At 35.8% G+C, this 19,843-nt stretch overlaps 1 protein-coding gene across 1 annotated transcript; it reads left to right on the forward strand.

The window, feature by feature from the left end:
* Positions 1–1,104: 1,104 nt before the first annotated feature.
* Positions 1,105–19,425, forward strand: LOC125246561 (piggyBac transposable element-derived protein 4-like). Its single transcript, XM_048157517.1, has 2 exons — positions 1,105–1,445; positions 16,933–19,425. The coding sequence occupies exons 1-2, from the start codon at positions 1,192–1,194 to the stop codon at positions 18,509–18,511; spliced, it is 1,833 nt and encodes a 610-aa protein (XP_048013474.1). The 5' UTR covers positions 1,105–1,191; the 3' UTR covers positions 18,512–19,425.
* The last annotated feature ends 418 nt before the right edge of the window (positions 19,426–19,843 follow it).

The raw sequence follows: 19,843 nt of genomic DNA on the forward strand, positions 1-19,843 counted from the left end.
AAGTGCCATTTTGAAATGCAAAATGTGTGTAAAGCAGAAAAGGTGTTTAGACTTTTGGAGACTTGAGAAGAAGTTTTGCTCTCTGTGTGTCAGTTTAAATAATTGTGCTGTGCATGTCATTTTAGTGTGTTAGCAATTGGAAAAAAAAAATGTAACATTTAGTGTTTACAAATCTGAACAAAATTTGGTAATGTAAGAACAATATAACAACATGCTTAATAAATATTATATGTAAAACATTCTTACAGATGAGATACAAAGTATTTACAATTTCAAAAGATTAAAAGTAGAGCTTTCCATCCTCTAAATAATCAGTTTTGAAAATGTTTAGAAAGAATGAAAAAAAAAAAAAAAAAAAAAAAAAAAAAAAACATTTCCATTGATAAATAAAAAATGATGCATATATAACAGTAAAAGTTAAGCAGACTTTTTTACATTTTACAATCGTGCATGGACCAACATGACATTCTAAAGTAAAATAAACAAATAAAAAAACAATATCCATAACAAACAAGAGTTATATTTTTATGATACAATAATTACAATATATACATTCAAACCAGGAATCATGAGAGCAGTCACTGGGGTCAAAAAAAACTCTTTTTTTGGAATTCACTTCAGCGTCATCTTAACGAGACAATCAAGGAGGGGTAGATTGTGCAAGCTGCCGCCTTTGTTCAACGTTAGTTTATTTATTTAGGTTTATTGCACCATATTGTATATTGTGTCTATGTATTTTAAACATTTGAATGGACTGATAAAGGGAGCTGTAAATTATTTTTGTTGAAGTACAATGTCGTTTTGACCATATTAATGTACCAGATCTAACTCATATTAATATTACAATAGTATAGAAAAATACTATACATACATTTATAGGTAAAATCAAACTCCTATAACCTCCTTTACTCATTCTGTGACGTCAAACAACTTCCCAAAGGATCATATAGGGGCCCGAAGTGTCCATCAGTTGCACCCTTCAAAATCCTTCATTCAGAAGAGCCCTTTGAAGTGGCAAATTTTGAGCACTTCGGTTCGGAACGACCCTTCAATATGGCGGCCATGATTATTTTCACTCCGAAGTGCCCTTCGGAGGGCGATATATCCCATTTGGAACGCATCCACCCGGTATCAATGAAGCCATGATTTTACACACTCCAATACAGGAGGTGGCGGCATGCACCTTTTACGATGGTCTGGAACACCAAGAAACTAAACGAAGAAGAGGTTAGCCAGCCGCCAAAAAAAAAAAAAAAAAAACGAAAAGAAGCAGCAGCAGCTTTGTTAACATTTATCAAGATGCCGCGACGCTCACGTAAACAAGCTGTCCAGGTGAACATGGACAGTGATGAAGAGTTCACCATTTCCTCGGAAGAAGACGAAAACTTTGAAGATGAGCGCTTGCATTTTGAGGATCGAATTGATCCAGTGGTGGACACCAACGAGTGAGTTGTTTTCCCCCACATATTCGTATAGCTGTTTCGGGCTTCTAGACTGACTTCAACCAGTTTACATTATCACTGGAATGTGTTGTCCCGAGTTGCAGGCAACTTTTCAAAATGTCTTCTTATACAGCGTAATGTAGCCTACACGCTCGTCTTGTATGGTTTAAAATAAAAACGCACAGTATTTCAGTGACGTAATTTTGGCAAGCCCATTGTTTACTGTGAAAGCCTGCTTCATAGGTGTCATATTGTTTTTCAATTTAGCTTAGATTTAGCACATTTCTTTACATGAAAGGGATATTATTCTAAGAAAATAAAAAGCTATGTGAGGAAAGAAATTGTAGTATTAAAAAGGTATCCTGTGCAAAAAAATAAAACAAGTAATAGGCTACAGTTCAATTTATTTGCATGTTCTAAACATCCTAGAAATTAAATTAGAGGCATCCGTCCGAAATATTCTTAAACATACACACTGAAAGAAAAAAGATGAATCGCATATTATTTAAAACAGTCCAGTTTGAAAACAAATTCCTTAACAGGTAATTCTGGTTACTGTATGATGATTGAAATCACGAAACGGCTTTAAACATTTACTAAATAAACTGCAAAAATATATTTATTTTATGTATAGACTGCTTCTCCTATTTTAAGGTAAAATGTTTCGAATCAAAACGGGACACCCGTATATTACATAGGCCTACTCATCACACAAGGGTTTTGCAGTGTAGAGAATACGAATAGCCCATAAAAAGAAATCAATTTCACATTACTAGTAGAGCAGCTCATTTGCGCGTGATTGCATTTTGGCTTAGGGGGTGTGGGGCACAAAGTAACGTGGGGCTAGTTGTAACCAGAGCCATATAGAGAGAGTTGCGACAACTCCATAGACGCCAATGGAACGGTTTTTTACAGCAATGGCGGCTCGTGGAGCCTCTCAATAGTTCCCGGAAGTAGCAGCCGCGCCGTAGAGTTACAGCAGAACAGACCGTTTGTGGTGTACTTTTAAAAGGTAAGCTGTTTAAATTATTAGATTTTATATTATCAGTACATCTGAATCAAATTAACTTGTGTATTAAAGCATGCTAGCTTATATTGCTCACTATAAAATAGTTTCAGGGGATGTTATCAGATAGTAGATTCGACAATTGTTTAAAGCAGCTTTATTCATCGTTGTGTAATTAGAGAAAAATGCTTCTAAACGGGGTTAAATATAACTTTGGGGCTTGTGGTGGGTGAAAGTGGTAAAATGAGAATATTCTTATTCCTTATTAAATGTACAACCCAGGTGAAAAAATACTATAGTAAATAGTATAGTGTTTTTGAACCATACTATAGTAAATTGTAGAATACTGTATATATTATTGTATTTACAACACTTTGTAATGAATGCTACAGCATACTGCAGTATAGTGAACTGTAATAAATACTGTAGTATACTTTAGTTTTTTACTACATTGTGATTCTGTTGACTGTCTATTATGTGTCAGCTCAGCTGATTTTTTGATTGATGGGGAAAGGGAAGTTTATAAGTTTATAAGTGAGATAAAAAAAACAACGCTTAAAAGCAGCACAAAAAAAAATTTGTGTGTGCTAAATGGAAAACCATACTAACTACCAAAACAGTATATTATATTATATACTACTACTGTATTTAATTTCTCCCGCTTTTGTCTCCTTTTATCTTGCTTTCAAGCACAAAGGATATTCAGATCCTGAAGACTCAATGCAATGATGCTGTCACCGCCAGTCTCTGCTCCTTGGATTTTGCAAGATTTTCCTTGCACCTTATTTTTAATAAACCTTTAATAAACATAAAAGTTCCCAATGTTGTTTTTTTGTTAAAAAAGGGCAGATACACCTATATATGATTAACACATCTTGGCGCATAATCTTTAGCTCTATTTAAATTGCTCCTGCTGACTTGAACATAACTTTCTCCTTTCTGTGTCAGTGGGGAAACCATGCATTCATACTGCTTTCTCTGAGTGACTGGATCATCCTCCATGCAGCCCTGCAAACCATAGCGGAGACTACAAGAACATGTAGAAAAGGACAGACGAAATGCTTGACATGCAGTTTATTACAAATTTATAAATCCATTGCACTAAATCAGTGCAAAAGTCAATGTGTGTGTATAATCATGTTTTGTTTTAAATTACATATATTGTGTATGAATGTATATAGTAATATGTGAATGGGGTGCATACGAATTGTTAACATTAAGATAAATTAAATTTCACTTAATTAAATTTTACATTTCACTTGTTTGCAGTGTTTTTTTTTTTAAGGCAATCACCTGTCACCTGCAGGTCTCCTGTGAAACCATAGTGAACATGACATGATTGCCCCTAACTAACATACAAGTTTAAAAACATAAAAATACTTCAAAACAACTGCAACACAGTCTTTAACCAAGGTAATATTAGCCAGAAATATGTTAACAAGGCAGGCAACGCTGGTTGAAAACACTAATCCTCAAATATTAGCAGGTTTTTATCTTTTAAAAACAAAATTGCTGAAGTCTACACGAATCACGTGACGATCAAGTGTTTTGAACTTCCGTTGTCGCAACTCTCTCTCTCTATGGCTCTGGTTGTATCTAGGGTTGCAAAGGGCCGGAAAGTTTCCGGTAAATTTCCGGAAACTTTCCATTGGAACTTAACCTGGGGAATTTTGGAATTTCGTGATCCTTCAGAAATCATTCTAATATGCTGATTTGATACTCAGTTATTATCATTGTTCGAAACAGTTGTGCTGCTGAATATTTTTTTTTGGAACCTGTAATACTATTTTCAGTATTCACTTACTAATAAAAAGTTAAAAAGAATAGAATTTATTCAAAATGGAAATCTTTTCTAACAATATCACTTTAATATCACTTTTATTTAACAATTTCACACATCCATGCTGAATAAAAGTATTAATTTAAAAAACAAAACAAAAAAAAAAAAACAAAGAAAAAAAAATAATGACCCCAAATTTTGAAAGGTAGTGTATATTGTTACAAAAGACTTCTATTTTAAATAAATGCTGTTCTTTAAATTTTTATGCACAACTGTTTCCAACATTGATAACGGAGTATCAAATTAGCATATCAGAATGATTTCTGATGGATCATGTGACACTGAAGACTGGAGAAATGATGCTGAAAATTCAGCCTTGCATCACATAAATAAATTATATTTTTATGTATATCAAAATAGAAAGCCGTTATTTTAAATTGTAGTTATGTTTCACAATATTACTGCTTTTTTTCTGTATTTTTGATCAAATGTGCATGTTATGGACTGGGGGAATGCACAGTGCATGCAGGGGGTGTGGCCTCAATAGCCCTGCAGTAAGTAGTGTGCTGTGTGAATGTCAGGGTAAAAATTCAACTAAAATTGCATTAAATGTGGTTGTTTTAACCAAAATTATGCTGCAAGATGTTCTTTTCAACTACATTTAAGTACCCTGTCATAGGCTAACCTGTAATTTTGCAAATTCCCTGTTTATTCCCATTAATTCCCGTTAATTCCCATATATTCCCGCTAATTCCCATATAAATCCCATTAATTCCCATGGAAAGTTTCCAGCTTTGAAAATTCCCGGAATTTTGCAACCCTAGTTGTAACACACATGGTTTACAACTTTCCATACATGCCAGCATGACGAAACTTAGTGTATTTACTAGTTGCCATATCAACACTATATCGAGAAAAAAAAAAGTGCCCCCCAAAAAAATAAATAAATAAAATAAATAAACAATCTTTGGAATATCACTTAACATTTAACCATAGCAAAAGTACATTTCTTACTTAAACATACAAAATAAATAAATAGAGATGCAAAATTAACTTATTTAAAATCAGACAAATCCAATATTATTTTAATCTTATATCTGTTATTTAACAGTTGAGAGAGTTCTTTAATGCTGATCTAACCAGCAGAACTCACAAGCCGGGTTTAAATCCCAGTTGCGCAGGTGGGGCACTAGGGGTGCGAGAAAAAAATCGATCCATCGATGCATCGCAATTCTCTCTCCAATGATTCTGAGAATTTCAGAATTGATTCTGGGCTTAGTTTTCAGATGCGCGATGACACTGAGTGTGCTTTAGATATATCCAGATTCTGCTTTGTTCCAATTCCCCACACACATACACCACTCAAAACTCAAAGTTCGGAAATGTTGAAGGGCCATTCCACCGAATTGGTGACATTTGCTTGTTGAAATTCTTCAAAATTAAACTTTTATTTTTAATGTTTTTTTTTTCAACACTGAATCTAATACTACACATTTAACTATTCAAAATGTCTATTGGTCAATCTCAGGCAACTTTATTTAATTTATTACTAGGTTTGAAAGCAGAAGATGGATGCATGCTTTCTCAGTCCTATTACCAAAACTCATGTGAATGTCAATTAATTCCTTTGTATTCACCTCAAGAAAGTGTTTATTTTAAAGAAATGGTTTGTTATTTGTTCAAATAATTTATATTTGCGACATAAAAAAAGAAACAAACAAAAAAACACTTTATATTAAGGCAAGGTGTATTTAAAAAAAAGAAGAAAAAAAAAAAACTTTTTTTTTTCCATTTAAAAGTCAGAAGCCTCAATTATATCACTTTTTAATAATTTAATTTATTTAACAATTGTATAAATAATGGACCAAACAAAACTGATAAAACAGTGGTTTAACTTTATTTTAGAAAAATCAATAAATTTAGTAACAGAAATGAGCACTTTGTAACAGGAATGAGTGTGTGCATGTGTGTGAGAAAGAGTGTGTACATGGCCATGTGTGTGAGTGAGATTTCTGTGTTGAAGGGATGTGCTATGTGCTAGTAGTACTTAAAAATGAAGGAGGTGGAAAGAAAGAGAAAGAGAGGGAAGGAAAGACAGAAATGGGGGTAAAGAAAGGGTTGCGGGTGTGTTTCACTCCTTCCCTTGCAGCATGCCATGGGTGGGTGTTTTTGGCAACTGCATAGTATGGGTTCTCTCCATCTTCTACAAAAGATAACAAAGAAAGGCTTTGTTTGATGTTGCTGTGCGCAGTCTCGCCCGTCGGTATTTCCCTTACAAATGCTCTACGGAGGCACGTCGTTTGGAATGCAGTGGACTTATTTAAAATATGAAACTCACTTACAGAAGGCTGCTTTCAATTTCAAATGCTGACACTTTGTTTGTGAAGAGTGCTCGAGAATGCGACTCAGTGTAAGTGGTTTTATGACGCAAAATTAATGTAAACATTAATTTTTGTCATAAGGGATTAAATGGACAGGACAAACCGCATTATTTATTATAATTCAAAAGAGATCCGTGTGTGAATGCAACTTATTAGATCTCTGTATGATGTAACAATCAAACGACAGTAAACATGAGAAAGAAAACGTTCAGATATAGATATCATATATAGATATATAGATTGAATTTTTTGATGAAATCCGAGAGGTTTCTGTCTCTCCATAGAGATTCAACACAACTACTACTCCAAGGTCCATAGAGGTAAGAATGACATCATTAAAGTACTCCATGTGACTCCAGTGGCTTAAACTCATTTTTATGAAGTGACGAGAGTGCTTTAAAAAACAAAAAAAAAAAAAAAAAAACATAATTTACCACTTTATAGAGCTGTCAATAGTACCGACTTCGGTACCTGTTGGTACTGAAATTTTAAAAATGTGATGCTTTGAGCTCTGTTGAGCGGATTTGTAAACACCTGATTGGCCATTGTGTTGAGGCACTCATCAAATATGTCTGTGATGGCTACAACGGTCAACGTTACATGTTGCATGTTACAGATCAATAATTTTATGAAGCGATGCGAGTGCTTTGTTTGCGCAAAAAATAAATAAATAAATAAATAAATAAATAATTTACCTCTTTACTTACAAAAATGAGTTTAAGCCACTTGAGTCACATGGAGTATTTTAATGATGTATTTTACCTACCTTTCTGGACTTTGGAGTGGAAGTTGTGTTGGATCTCTATGAAGAGACAGAAACCTCTCAGACTTCATCAAAAATATCTTAATTTGTGTTCCTAAGATGAACAAAGGTCTTATGGGTGTGGAACGACATGAGGGTGAGTAATTAATGACAGAAATTGCATTTTTGAACTAACCCTTTAATTGTCATTAATTGTATCTTTAAAACTTATCATAAGGTCAAAGTCAGACACACAAAGAAAAATGAAGCAAGCGCACCATGGTTGCATTATAAGTGTATTTATTTTAAAACATTGTTAACCAAAGGTTCCAAAAACCCTCCAAACAAGCTATTTTTCTGAACATACAGAGTTCGTACGGTCATGAAAAACCTGGAAAAGTCATGGCATTTTATAACAGCGAGGCCTGGAAAAGTTATGGAAAAATAAATAAACCAGAAAGTTATGGAAAAGTCATGGAAATTTGTTTAGAAATATTTATGTAATAGAATATGTTTGCTTGATAATATTGGTTAAACAAACTTTGAAACTCCGTAACCATAATTTGTTTATTCGATCCATATAACTAATCACACGCGTTTCTGTCGAGCGTGATGGCCAATCAGAAGCGTTCAGATTAGTCATTGCTGAAACGAAGAGTTTCGTTCAGTGCACGTGCTCCGTCTGAATTCTGACTGAAACTTGCAAATTTTTCCATAATAAACAAAAGTGCAGATTGGATGTTAGAGATTAATGTCGCAGTGTCATCAGCTTCTGTGATTTTAACAGGAGTTTAATTGACTCTCTAAAGAGTTCCTGGTAATTTTATAATTTGAGTAACATTAAAAAGTCTGTGTAAATAAACATTAATGCTATTTCAAGTGCAGCTTCTGTTACGCCTTTGCTGTTTAAAGATGGCTTTTGTTGATGGTAATTTTATTGGTAACAGTAGTGTTCTGATCGACTTAAGTAACTGGTTAAAGTTAAGTGACAAACGACAATGCAAATAATCATACATTGCACTTATAAATAAATAAAATGCCCCTGGAAATCAATTGCAAGGGGCCCCATATTGGAAAATTTTATTTCTGACCGTGGCATGGGGTAATATCTGACAGTTGCAGTTTGTAGAAATTAATAAATAAACTCGACTGTTTTGCTGGAATTCAAATAGGGATGTTATCTTGTTGATTGATTGGTTTTCCAATGAGATTAATAGGACTAGGAGGCAAAGCTGTTTTTATTTTTTTTTTTAGTTGCCAAATTTTGTATTCCAAAAGTTTGTCTCTAGCCCCACAACCTTGTAAAGTTACAGTCAGTGTTACTGTACACTTTTTAACATCATTGCCTCCCATTGATGTATGTTAATGCATTGCTAGGGTCAGACACAGTATTTTATCTAACTGTCTTACTGGTGTGTCAGCGTTTATTTTGTATTAAACTACATAGCTTGTCGTTAATTAATTAAGATGCGCTGTGATTTAACATTTGAACATGGACTTTTATTCTTATTTTACATACACAGACATTATATACACAGACTTTTCATGGAATGTTAGGTCATGAATATTTGCCTAAAAGTCATGGAAATTTATTGGTAGAAATGTGTATGAACCCTGAACATAAGAACTACTGGTGTATGCCACAATAAAACTACATAGAATAGGATGAAAGTTGGAAGATAACCACTCCTTAACCAGGCTCTTATTTCTTGTCTATTCTATGGTGCATGGTAAATCAAGACCTGTCAATCTGAGTGATCAATCCAATACAAGCACGCTCCAGCTGTAAATCAGTGTCCGACTGTCCCTTAAATGCATAAGTGCCTTTCAGGAAAAGTCTGTTCCCTCAGCAGCCATATTTGCAACGCCTCCTGGCAGCTATTTTGGGCATCCAAGACCAAGTCCTATCTATTTGATTGGGGGAATCCTGAAACCTCAAAAACTGTATGCCGAACTCACAATTGAGATATTTCAAATCTGCCAAAAAATCTGACATGAACTGTCCCATAGGCTAAATTTTGTTTCTTATGCTCAAAAAGCTTATTTTTCAGGCTTGACCAGCCAATGTGCATTTGCATTCCTAAGCGCGAGTCTCAGGTTTCTATAGGAACAGGAGATTCCAACAGCAGCTGCAGTGATGCAATGACTTTTACCAATCAGCGATTGGCTCTTTTACTTGGAAAGCAGGACATATTCCGCCATATTGCGCGTTGCAGTTTCTCTCATTCACAAGTAATAGGAGTGAACCATCTTTCTATATCTATAGTCTTTATACACTGTAACTGATTTCTGTAATTTGAACAGTATTTTACTGTAATATGTACAGTAAGATACTGTTAAATGTGTAATGATAATGGGAAAATATATGGTCACTACTGTAATTATTCTGTACTGTAAATCAGTTTACAGTAGTGAACTTGCCTGTGAAAACTGACCAATGGCAAGAGATTTCTTTTCAAGTTTTTACTTTTCAGTTAACGGACGAAAGAAAAATAATGTACCAGTGACTCACCAAAAAGGTTGGTATATTTTTATTTTTTTTTGTAAAACCAAACATTTTCAAGTGTTTTTACTTGTAATGTTAACAGCAAAATAACCGTGTCATTTTTCACATCGGAAGGGTTTTCCTGCCTTTTTTTTCTGACTGTCAGCTGGATTGCCGTCATAACGGTGATGACATTAACTGGTGAGTAAGTTAAGTTCACCTATATCAGACAAAATAAACTTTAGTTAAACTGGAGAAAAAACAAAACAAAAACATAACTTTTGCATGTTCCGCTTCCTCTTTAATGCAAGTCAGCTCATCAGGTGGATGGCAGCCTTAACAGCAGCAAATTAACATGAAATCCTGAGGGGGAAAATTAGTTAGGCAACATCATGGTTTAAGTGTGGTCCTTTGAGGAGGAGGGAAAAAAAGGGTTAGCAATATGCCATTATTAACATAGCAAAGTTATGAAATATTATAAGATATTATACAATACCATAATCATTAAATATTATAAATGTTTAATTTATTAAAAACTATTAAAAACTGTTACAACGTATCCCACCTCATCCTCAACTTGTTGTTAGTCATATGTTCTGTTTTCTATGGTAGTTTTTCCTATAAACTATCATATCACTAAAAGGCTGCTGTGACTCTCTTAAAGGAGAGTCTGTTCTCCAAGCAAAAACATGGATACTGACTCTGAAGGGCAGAATCATCAACCAGCCACAACAGCAACCGACTCTTCTTCAGCATTAGCTGTCCATTTTGTTGGAATGCAGAATTGGGTAAGCCAAAATATTTTTTTTTTTACTTTACATTCATGCTTTTGGCAGATACCTTTATCCAAAGTAACTTGCATTGTATTTAATTTTTATTAAGCTATTTTATTCCCTGGGAATCAAATCTATTATTTCAGCATTCTAGCATCTTGCTCTACTGTTTGAGCTTCAGAAATGCATTGTAAAGATTGGAACATTAATTATTTGAATGCAATGGATTTTCAGCTAATTATTAGGGGTGTAACGGTTCTCGAACCACACCGTTCTCCACCCGCGGTTCAGCACGCACTTTCACCGTGGTTCATATCAAATCTGACCACACGTCTATAATATGGTTTGTTGAAAAAAACGTGTAAAACAGACAGGCTGAGGTCGGCTAATGTTTGTCAGTGGTTGCACACTTTAGGTTCCCAATACATTACAACAATGATGATCAAAAAAAGCATAGACAAAACAGTCACTCTTTGTAAACTGTTCAGTCGAGTGCCGTCACTTACGCCGTCATCGCCCGATTGTTGATAGAGTGCGACCTCAGGTGCGACGTGGACAGCACACATTGACATCTGTGTTTAAACTCAACTCATTTAGGCCTTGCCAATTTAAACATTCAAGTGCAAGATTTGAAAGACCTTGGAGATTTGTTTGTGCCGTCATCTGAAGTGCGCACACGGAAAGCTGCATTTCAGATAGTGCTCAAATACTGAGTTTGCTTTCAAGCTTTGAACTTTAACAGACAAATTCACACAAATTGTCAACATGCCCGTCTCGGCGAGTATCCTAACAAACGTAGTAGGGGTGTAATGATTCACTCGTTTTCTCAATGCATCATTACAAATTATGAAGTTTTTGAATCGTTAATTTCGTTAATTTCGATAATCGATGTAAAATGTTAAGAATTGGATAATTGTGATTCTGTAGCTATATTTAAAATATATAAAGATTAAGGTACTACATGCACAAATTGATGGAGACATGCGCCGTCATTCGCCCTCACAGCTCTCCTTCACAGATACGCACAGTTACTTTACCACCTCTCACTGGAATGCGCTCGCGCTCCGTCTGTAACGTTACCTCTCATTGACATATTTTTGAGAAGCCTGCATTTGAGTAGTATGATTAATGTACCTGGAACACTTTAATAAGGTTGTGTAGCCATTAACACTATACTACACTACAGTTAACATGAACAAGGCCTAACAATACTTTTAAAGTCTTTTAAAATTTTGGCTTATGTAAATTTCCACAAATGCCAATTTTTATAGGCTATTAAAACAAAGTTATGTAGCATCATTAAGAACTAACATGAACTAACATTAATAATGGACAAAATGTTTTTTAGTCTTACTCTAACCGCCTAAAGAACGCTGTGTAATTCTCATCCTGACTAAGAAACATTGGGGGAAGCCCTTAAATAACCATATGAATGCATATTAAAATGGAGAATTGAATTAATTGAATCGAGTTTTAATGTGAATCGAATCAAATCATTCTGAATGTGCAAAAATCGTTCTTGAATTGAATCGAACACCCTTGAATCGGGAATCTAATCGATTCGCTGTATAACCAAAGATTCATAGCCCTAGTAGTAGGTTATGTCTTAAGTGAACGTAAACAGTTGAGAAATACCACACAATTTTTATCAGTATCATTGAATTAAATCGAATCATACATTATGTCGTGACGGCAGCCTAATATTCCTGCTGTCTGTGTTTTTAATGTTAATCAAACAGCAAATGACAAAGAAATCACTCACTGATCTAGACTGAATGGCTTTTGTAACTTCAATACTGATTAATCTTTGTTGAATTTATACAGTAAAGATTGTGCAATGTTATATTGTTATTTACGTTATTCAAATTCTGTAACTGAAAACAACTGTTTTAGATGCCTGAAAAACCTGAAAAAGGTTTATTTCTTTGCCCTGTTGTATATGTTTGTGCTGTTGCTTGTATTGCTTGTATTTTATTTGCTAATTTTATTTGACAGTTGTCCTATTTTCCCTGAACGTAGCACATACTGAACCGTACCAAAAACATGACCCCAAAACCATGATGATGACTGAACCATGAGTAATTTGAACAGTTTCACCCCTACTAATTATGTACCATTCCCATAGTTCAAATCTAAAATCTGCAAACACAGAAAAGTAATGAATTTTTTTTGTTGTTGTTTGTTTTTTTTTTTTGTTTTTTTTTGGTGCTTGCAGGTTAATTATGAGAATCGACTCTGATGGCACCAAATGCCAAAGTCACAGATCAGATGGATATCTCAACAGGCCCAAAGAAAAATCAGCCTGAACCCCTCGTGTTTCTCATTAGAGAGCTTGTCAACTTTGATTGCCAAAATTACTGTAATGTAACAACACAAACTGACTTTTACTGTAATTTTAAGGCGTGTTTTGTTTTCATTATGTGTATGTTTTTGCCACAGGTACAACTGGTCACTGGGAGATGGTTGGTGGTGTTGCCTTTTCTTCCTCCGCTAGTGGCTCCTAGAGGTCAAGATTTGTAATTTGTACTTCTAAAAGAAAATGGTTATAATGATTAAAAAGAATATTACAAGGACAAATGTTCATGAGTTTCATTTTTGGGGGGAGTAGTAAAAAATATGGTTTACAGTGCTGTAATGCAATTGGATCATTTTACAGGAGAAAAAAAAAAAACTCAACAGTACTAATACTAATACCAGCTGCCAGTAAGGTATTGTAAAATTTACGGCAATCTCTACAATGTACCCACCATACCCATCCACCACACCTAAGATCCAGTTTCCATTGGTTGAACTATCAAATGACGTTGAAATGCTCTGCGTCAAGATCGGTATGCGATTTGATCTCAGAAGTCCTGTAGCTTTAGCCAATTACCATAGTGGTGTCCGAAATTGTTCATTAATCTCTACACAATCTGGCATTTGACTGCACTTTACGGGTGTGTCTCAATCAGCTCCTTAGTTTAGCAGTGAGGGCACTGATTCGGCCATTTCAAAGGGATAGTTCACCCAAAAATGAAAATGTGTTTATCTGCTTACTCCCAGGACATCCAGGTGACTTTGTTTCTTCAGTAGAACACAAATGATGATTTTTAACTCCAACCGTTGCAGTCTGTCAGTCGTATAATGCGTGTCAATGGGAACTCCATCTATAAGACTAAAAACAAAAAACATGCACAGACAAATCCAAATTAAACTCTGCGGCTCATGACGACACATTGATGTCCTAAGACATGAAACGATTGGTTTATGCGAGAAACCGAACAGTATTTATATAATTTTTTACCTCTAATACATCACTAGTTCCAACTGTCTTGAGTATCCGGGTGGTGAGGTCTAAAAACGCGCTCTGATGCCGGAAGAGATCACTTCCATTGTGAGAGCGTGTTCAGACCTCACCAACCAACCGGATGCTCAAGGCAGTTGGACATAGTGTTGTATTAGAGAAATAAATAAATATATATATATATATATATATATATAATATATATATATATTGATTCGTAAACATGTCACCCTTTTCACCTCTTGTGAGTTTGCAGGTCTGGTTACACAGAATGAACCTCATTGATTCTCGCACTTCAAGCAAGCCTGCTTGAGCTTCCATTTACCATATCAGGGATCTGTTCTTCGTACCTCACTTATTACATCTGAGATGATTTGACAGATGCTAGATCTTGTAATCGTGATAACTGATCTGTGGCTAATTTGGTTCTTCAAAAGAATTTGTGGATTGGATTAAAATATCTGGATTAAGTTGTCTGAGATTACTGCGTGTTCTCGTGTTCCTTGAAAAGGGCAGATGTATCGATACTCGAAACCATGATCCGCAGTGCAGCGATTGGCTGGCGGAAAGACGGCAATGTAATGACATCATATAATTAGAAAAGACACCTGATGAAAAACTTGACAAATTTTGCTGGACCTTTATAATGAAACAGCCAAGTGAACAAAATGACAGAACGACATAAATGTTATAATAGATAAATGAAATGTGCACTTTTAATTTTTTGACATCATTCCCAATTATTTTGATTCATGAGTATTTGTACAGTCATTACATTTTTATTTCAATGTTGTAATTCGCAATTCATTTAATTTTATCTTTGAAGCAGATTTGTTACGTGACATCATTAAAGTTTAAATTAAAAATAAATTAAAGATCAAGTTATCTGCATCTCCTGCGCTGCATCAAGCCACTCCCATGATAGCATCACCATTCAAATGAATGCACGGCTCAGAATAACTGTACAAGCATGTGTGTAAGACTCCAGTACAATTGTAAAGCACTTATTCCATCATCATGAATACATTTTTCAATGAGTAAATCTGGCTGTGCCTATAGTATTATAGACTACACAACATTATATTATTTTCAAATTAATTTGTAAATTATCATTTTATGACAAATCGTCATCAATCAAATCCAGCTAACGGAGTTATCGACGTACGAAGAATGGGCCCCTGATGTGTGAGTTGATGAATGTTTACATGTGAATAAAATCCTGAATTCAATCTGCTCATATAAAGTGATCGAGTCTCTTCAGAAAATCTAGACTAAACCACTCAATTCATATGGATTATTTTTACAAGCTCTTTATGAAAGTTATGAAGCGTCAAAGTGGTAGTTGCGTGGACTGTCAGTGGAGAGACAGATCTTTCAGATTTAATTTTAAAATGTCTTCATTTGTGTTTTGAAGATGAACAAAAGTCTTACAGGTTTGGAATGACATGAGGGTGAGTAAATATTGACAATTTTCATTTTTGGCTGAACTATCCCTTCAGGACTTATGGGAGGGGGAGGAATAAAAAAAAAAAAAAAAAAAAAAAATATATATATATATATATTATACTAATATATATATATATATTATACTAATATATATATTAGTGTATGTGTGTGTGTATATGTGAATTTGTAATTTATTAAATCAAACTGATATTCATCATTATTTCACAAAAACAGAGAACAAGCATACTCATTCAGTCATGCCATGCTTCCATTTATTTATGCTCACACGAATCAGGAGGTATGAGTGATCCCTCCCATCTCACTATCATTTTGATTTATTGTCTGCCTCAATCCTCACTGGCTTGTAAATTTGGTCTACAAGGTCTGTCCAAGCTTATTGGGACCTGATCAAACTGGTGATGCTGGTATGACCAACTATGCCAGGGGTGTCCCATCCCGCTCCTGGAGGGCCATTATCCAGCAGTTTAGCTCTAGCCCCAATTAAACACCTGAAATGGCTAATTGTGTCTTTAGGATCATTAAAAACTTCCAGGCAGGGGTGTTGGAGGCTTGGAGCTAAACTGCAGCAGTAAAGTGGCCCTCCAGAGACACTACTCATGTGCGGGTTGCGGGAGAATCAAATGATTTGCGGGACTCCCGCAAAATAGATAGCTAAACATAAACTAATCTAAACTAATAAATTGTTATTCATATATTGCAAAAAGCAACAAGAACAAAACGATTTACAGTTGCAAGCATATGTGTGAGATTCTATTTATAACTTGTTTACAGTGTTGAGCAATGTAGCCAATCACAGACATATCTGTTGATTTCTGAGACGCAACACAATCAGGTGTTAATGTTAGAATCATCTCACCACTCAAAATGCCAGCTTTTTATGCAGTGCCGAAATTTGCGTGTTCATGAATCCTATTATAATAATACACAAAGTGTAGACATTATAAAAGATTCATTGTTCATATATTCATTGTTTTATAACAGAGCTTTGCAAGATCACAATGAACTGAGATGTCAGCTGTTTAGTCATTATAAAGGGAGCGCTATATTTGCGTGCATTCTGCCATACCAAACCATGCACACTGCAGCTTGCTTTTCGATTGAAACTAACTGTGGTTTGTAAATGTTGATGCTTTAAATAAAAATATATTATCTGCGTTTATGCTGGGATGTTGTGGCGACACATAACTTAATATTTCATGGATGTACGGACAAAAATCTATATAAGCTACTTTTATGCAGGAGCGGGACAAAACATGAATGTTGCGGGAGGGAGCGGGACAATATAGCATATTTTTGCGGGAGCGGATGGGCGCGGGACTGAAAAACCCGTCCCACGCAGGTTTCTAGATTGGACACATCTGAGCTAGGCCAGCTAATAGCGACCTGACCAAGCTATGCACCAGATTGGCTGAGTGAATAATAATCTGTCCACTAGCTGGTCTAAGCAGGAGATACTGATGAATGGTCAGGACCAGCTACTAGCAGAGCCTGGTATTAGCTGAATTTTCCAGTACATCCTTGTACACATTCATGTCAGCATACTTATATTTTTTTATATATTTTTTTAATGCAGATTTGAGGATGACAGTGACAAGAAACCTGTTGCAAAAAGAGCCAAGATGACTCTGTCATGGAAAGCAGAGACTGTTGCCGACATGACTCCAAAGCCTTGGAGATTCCTGCCTGCGCGAGAACCTGGGCCACAGTTGAGTCTCGCTGACTCGCACTCCCCTTTGAGTCTTTTCAGAATGTTTTTCTCAGAGACCACGGTCTCAAATCTGTGCCACAACACAAACGCTCAGGCTGCCAGGGCACTTGCAAACGGTCGCAAATACAGTTGGACAGATGTCAGTGTTGGCGAGATGTACCGCTACATTGGACTCGTTTTCTACATGGCCACGGTGAAGATGAGCTCCATCGCCGACTACTGGCGGCAACACAGCATTTTTTCTATGCCTTTTCCTGCGACAGTTATGTCAAGGGACAGATACCGCACCATTTCATGGAATTTGCACATGAGTCACCCAGATGCAGACAAGGAAAATGACAAAAAGAGGGGCACAGCTGAACATGACCGACTTTTCAGGATCAAACCTCTCATGGACACCATCCGTCTTGCTTGCAAAGCTTTCTATCATCCTAGAAAAAATTTAGCTGTGAATGAAAGATTTGTGGCATGCAAATCAAATGCAGAAATGGCACGGTACATGAAAGCCAAGCCAACAAAGGTGGGCTTCAAGTTTTTTGTCCTTACAGACTCGTCAAATGGATATACTTTGGACTTCTCTGTGTATGCGGGCAAGAACAGCTTCCCTACAGGCCGTGGGATTTCATATGATGCTGTGATGTCTCTTATGGACAAGAAAGTTTTGGGCTCTGGGTACCATGTTTACATGGACGATTTCTACACAAGTCCAAAGCTCTTAACAGACCTTTTTGCGATGAAGTTTGGTGCTTGTGGGACTTACAGAGACTGCAGGAAGGGGTTCCCTCAGAGTGCATCTAATTCACTGACCAAAAAGTCCACCAGGGGATCCATCAGGTGGATTCGGGATGGGCCTCTTGTGTGTGTGAAGTGGATGGATAAAAAAGAGGTGTCTGTTTGTTCCACCATCCATGCTGCCTATGAAGGACACCGTGTGAAAAGAAAAGTAAAAGTACAAGATACATGGAAGACAAAGATATTTCCGTGTCCTGCACCTTTGACTGCATACAACCACCACATGGCGGGTGCTGACCTGTCCGATCAGCTGTTGCAGTACTACACTGTCAAGCACAAAACCATGAAATGGTACAGAAAAGTCTTTCTACACTTCTTGGACATTGCTGCCACCAACGCTTTCATATTACACACAGAGCTACACGGCAACATGACGCACAAGGAGTTTATGGAGCAGCTTACTGCAGAGCTCTGTGGTGTGTCTCAGAAAGCATCACCAAAACAGACCAGTAGTGACCACGTGCCGGTTCCAGGAGCTGAGTTGACCTCAGATGTCAGAAATATTGCCACTGTTGGTCGCCGCATATGTGCGCATTGCAAAACAGTGCGTGGCAAGAAGCAACAGACACCTTGGAAATGCCAGGCATGTGACGTTCAATTGTGTCTTCAGTTGAACAGGAACTGTTTCCAGGAATGGCACAAAGGTTTGTGAGTAGATTTTGAACAGTAGATATTTGAAAGCTCAGCCCCAAAAAGAGCCCATGATATCAAGTCTTTAGTTTATTGTAACACACAATATGTGGTGTATCACTTAATATGTAGTTGTGTTGGTTTTTACATTTGAGAATGAAGCAGTGTATTAAAAAATACAAAAAAACAACAACAACAAAAAAAGGCATATATGATGTACATGTGTATATATTTCAGTGTGGTAAACACAGTTTTCTAGTGGTGTCCTTGGAATCCGTCATATGCATTTTTAAAAGTTTTATGAATGTTAATTTTAAAAATTTGAATCTGGAGTGTGCCATGCTCTGCTTTTGTGTGTGTTCAAATCTGGGTATATTACTTCAAAATTACATGACAAAAATTGTAGTTAGTAATGTAATAAAAGCCAACAATCAGAGCAGAAATGAAAGCTGCTGCTCTTTGTTTTTCTGTTGTCTCCAGGCACATTCATATGTATGTTGCATGATCTTTTTTTGTAAAAAAAAAAAATAATAATAATACACACTCATGAACTTTTTGCTCTCCTCTCCGACAGCAAGTTGACACGCACCTGCCGCCTCTCATTCACTTCCGGTTAAATAATGTTAGTGTGATCTGAATTTCGGCGCAAGATTGTGCATAAGTCTACTCATCCCCACAGATTTCGCGCTCATGTCCGAAGCGCACACATAATAAAGACACCTCTGACATACAAGTGCCAAAATTAGATCTTTTTTGTGGCTTATCTTTTTCAGCGCTTACTGCTCATGACTGATTAACATGTGTAACTTTAATTGATTAATCTGCATGAAATTTTTACAATGAAGATTATTCATTGTTATTGTAAATTTGATTATTCAATTTCTTACCTGAATACTACTGTTAGACCTACCTGAAATAAATAAATAATGCAGTCTAGCTTTGTTCTGTTGTATTAGTGTTATTGTTAGTATTTTTTTTTTTTTTTTATTACTGTTCACTTGTTTTTTAAATTAAATTTACCATTTGTAATCAAGCTTCCTTGTGTTGTGTGTAAGCTATTACAACAATAACAGCAACAAATACCCTATTCTACAAACAAATACATTGAGTTAGCAAATATTTGTGAGATCATTGTAATGCTAATTGACCAATGTTTATATATGAAAAATCTTAAAGTGGACCTATAATGCCCCTTTTACAAGATGTAATATAAGTCTCTGGTGTCCCCAGAATGTGTCTGTGAAGTTTCAGCTCAAAATACACCGATCACAGATCATTTATTATAGCTTGTCAAATTTGCCCCTATTTGGGTGTGATCAAAAACATGCCGTTTTTTTGTGTGTGCCTTTAAATG

This window comes from Megalobrama amblycephala, linkage group LG15 (genome assembly GCF_018812025.1).
Source record: "Megalobrama amblycephala isolate DHTTF-2021 linkage group LG15, ASM1881202v1, whole genome shotgun sequence".
Lineage (NCBI taxonomy): Eukaryota > Metazoa > Chordata > Actinopteri > Cypriniformes > Xenocyprididae > Megalobrama > Megalobrama amblycephala.

Excerpts from the sequence above, each read along its gene's own strand:
- LOC125246561 (XM_048157517.1), top strand. The coding sequence starts at position 1,192 with ATGGTCTGGAACACCAAGAAACTAAACGAAGAAGAGGTTAGCCAGCCG. Across the intron at positions 1,446-16,932 it reads CCAGTGGTGGACACCAACGA|ATTTGAGGATGACAGTGACA; the intron begins GTGAGTTGTTTT and ends TTTTTAATGCAG.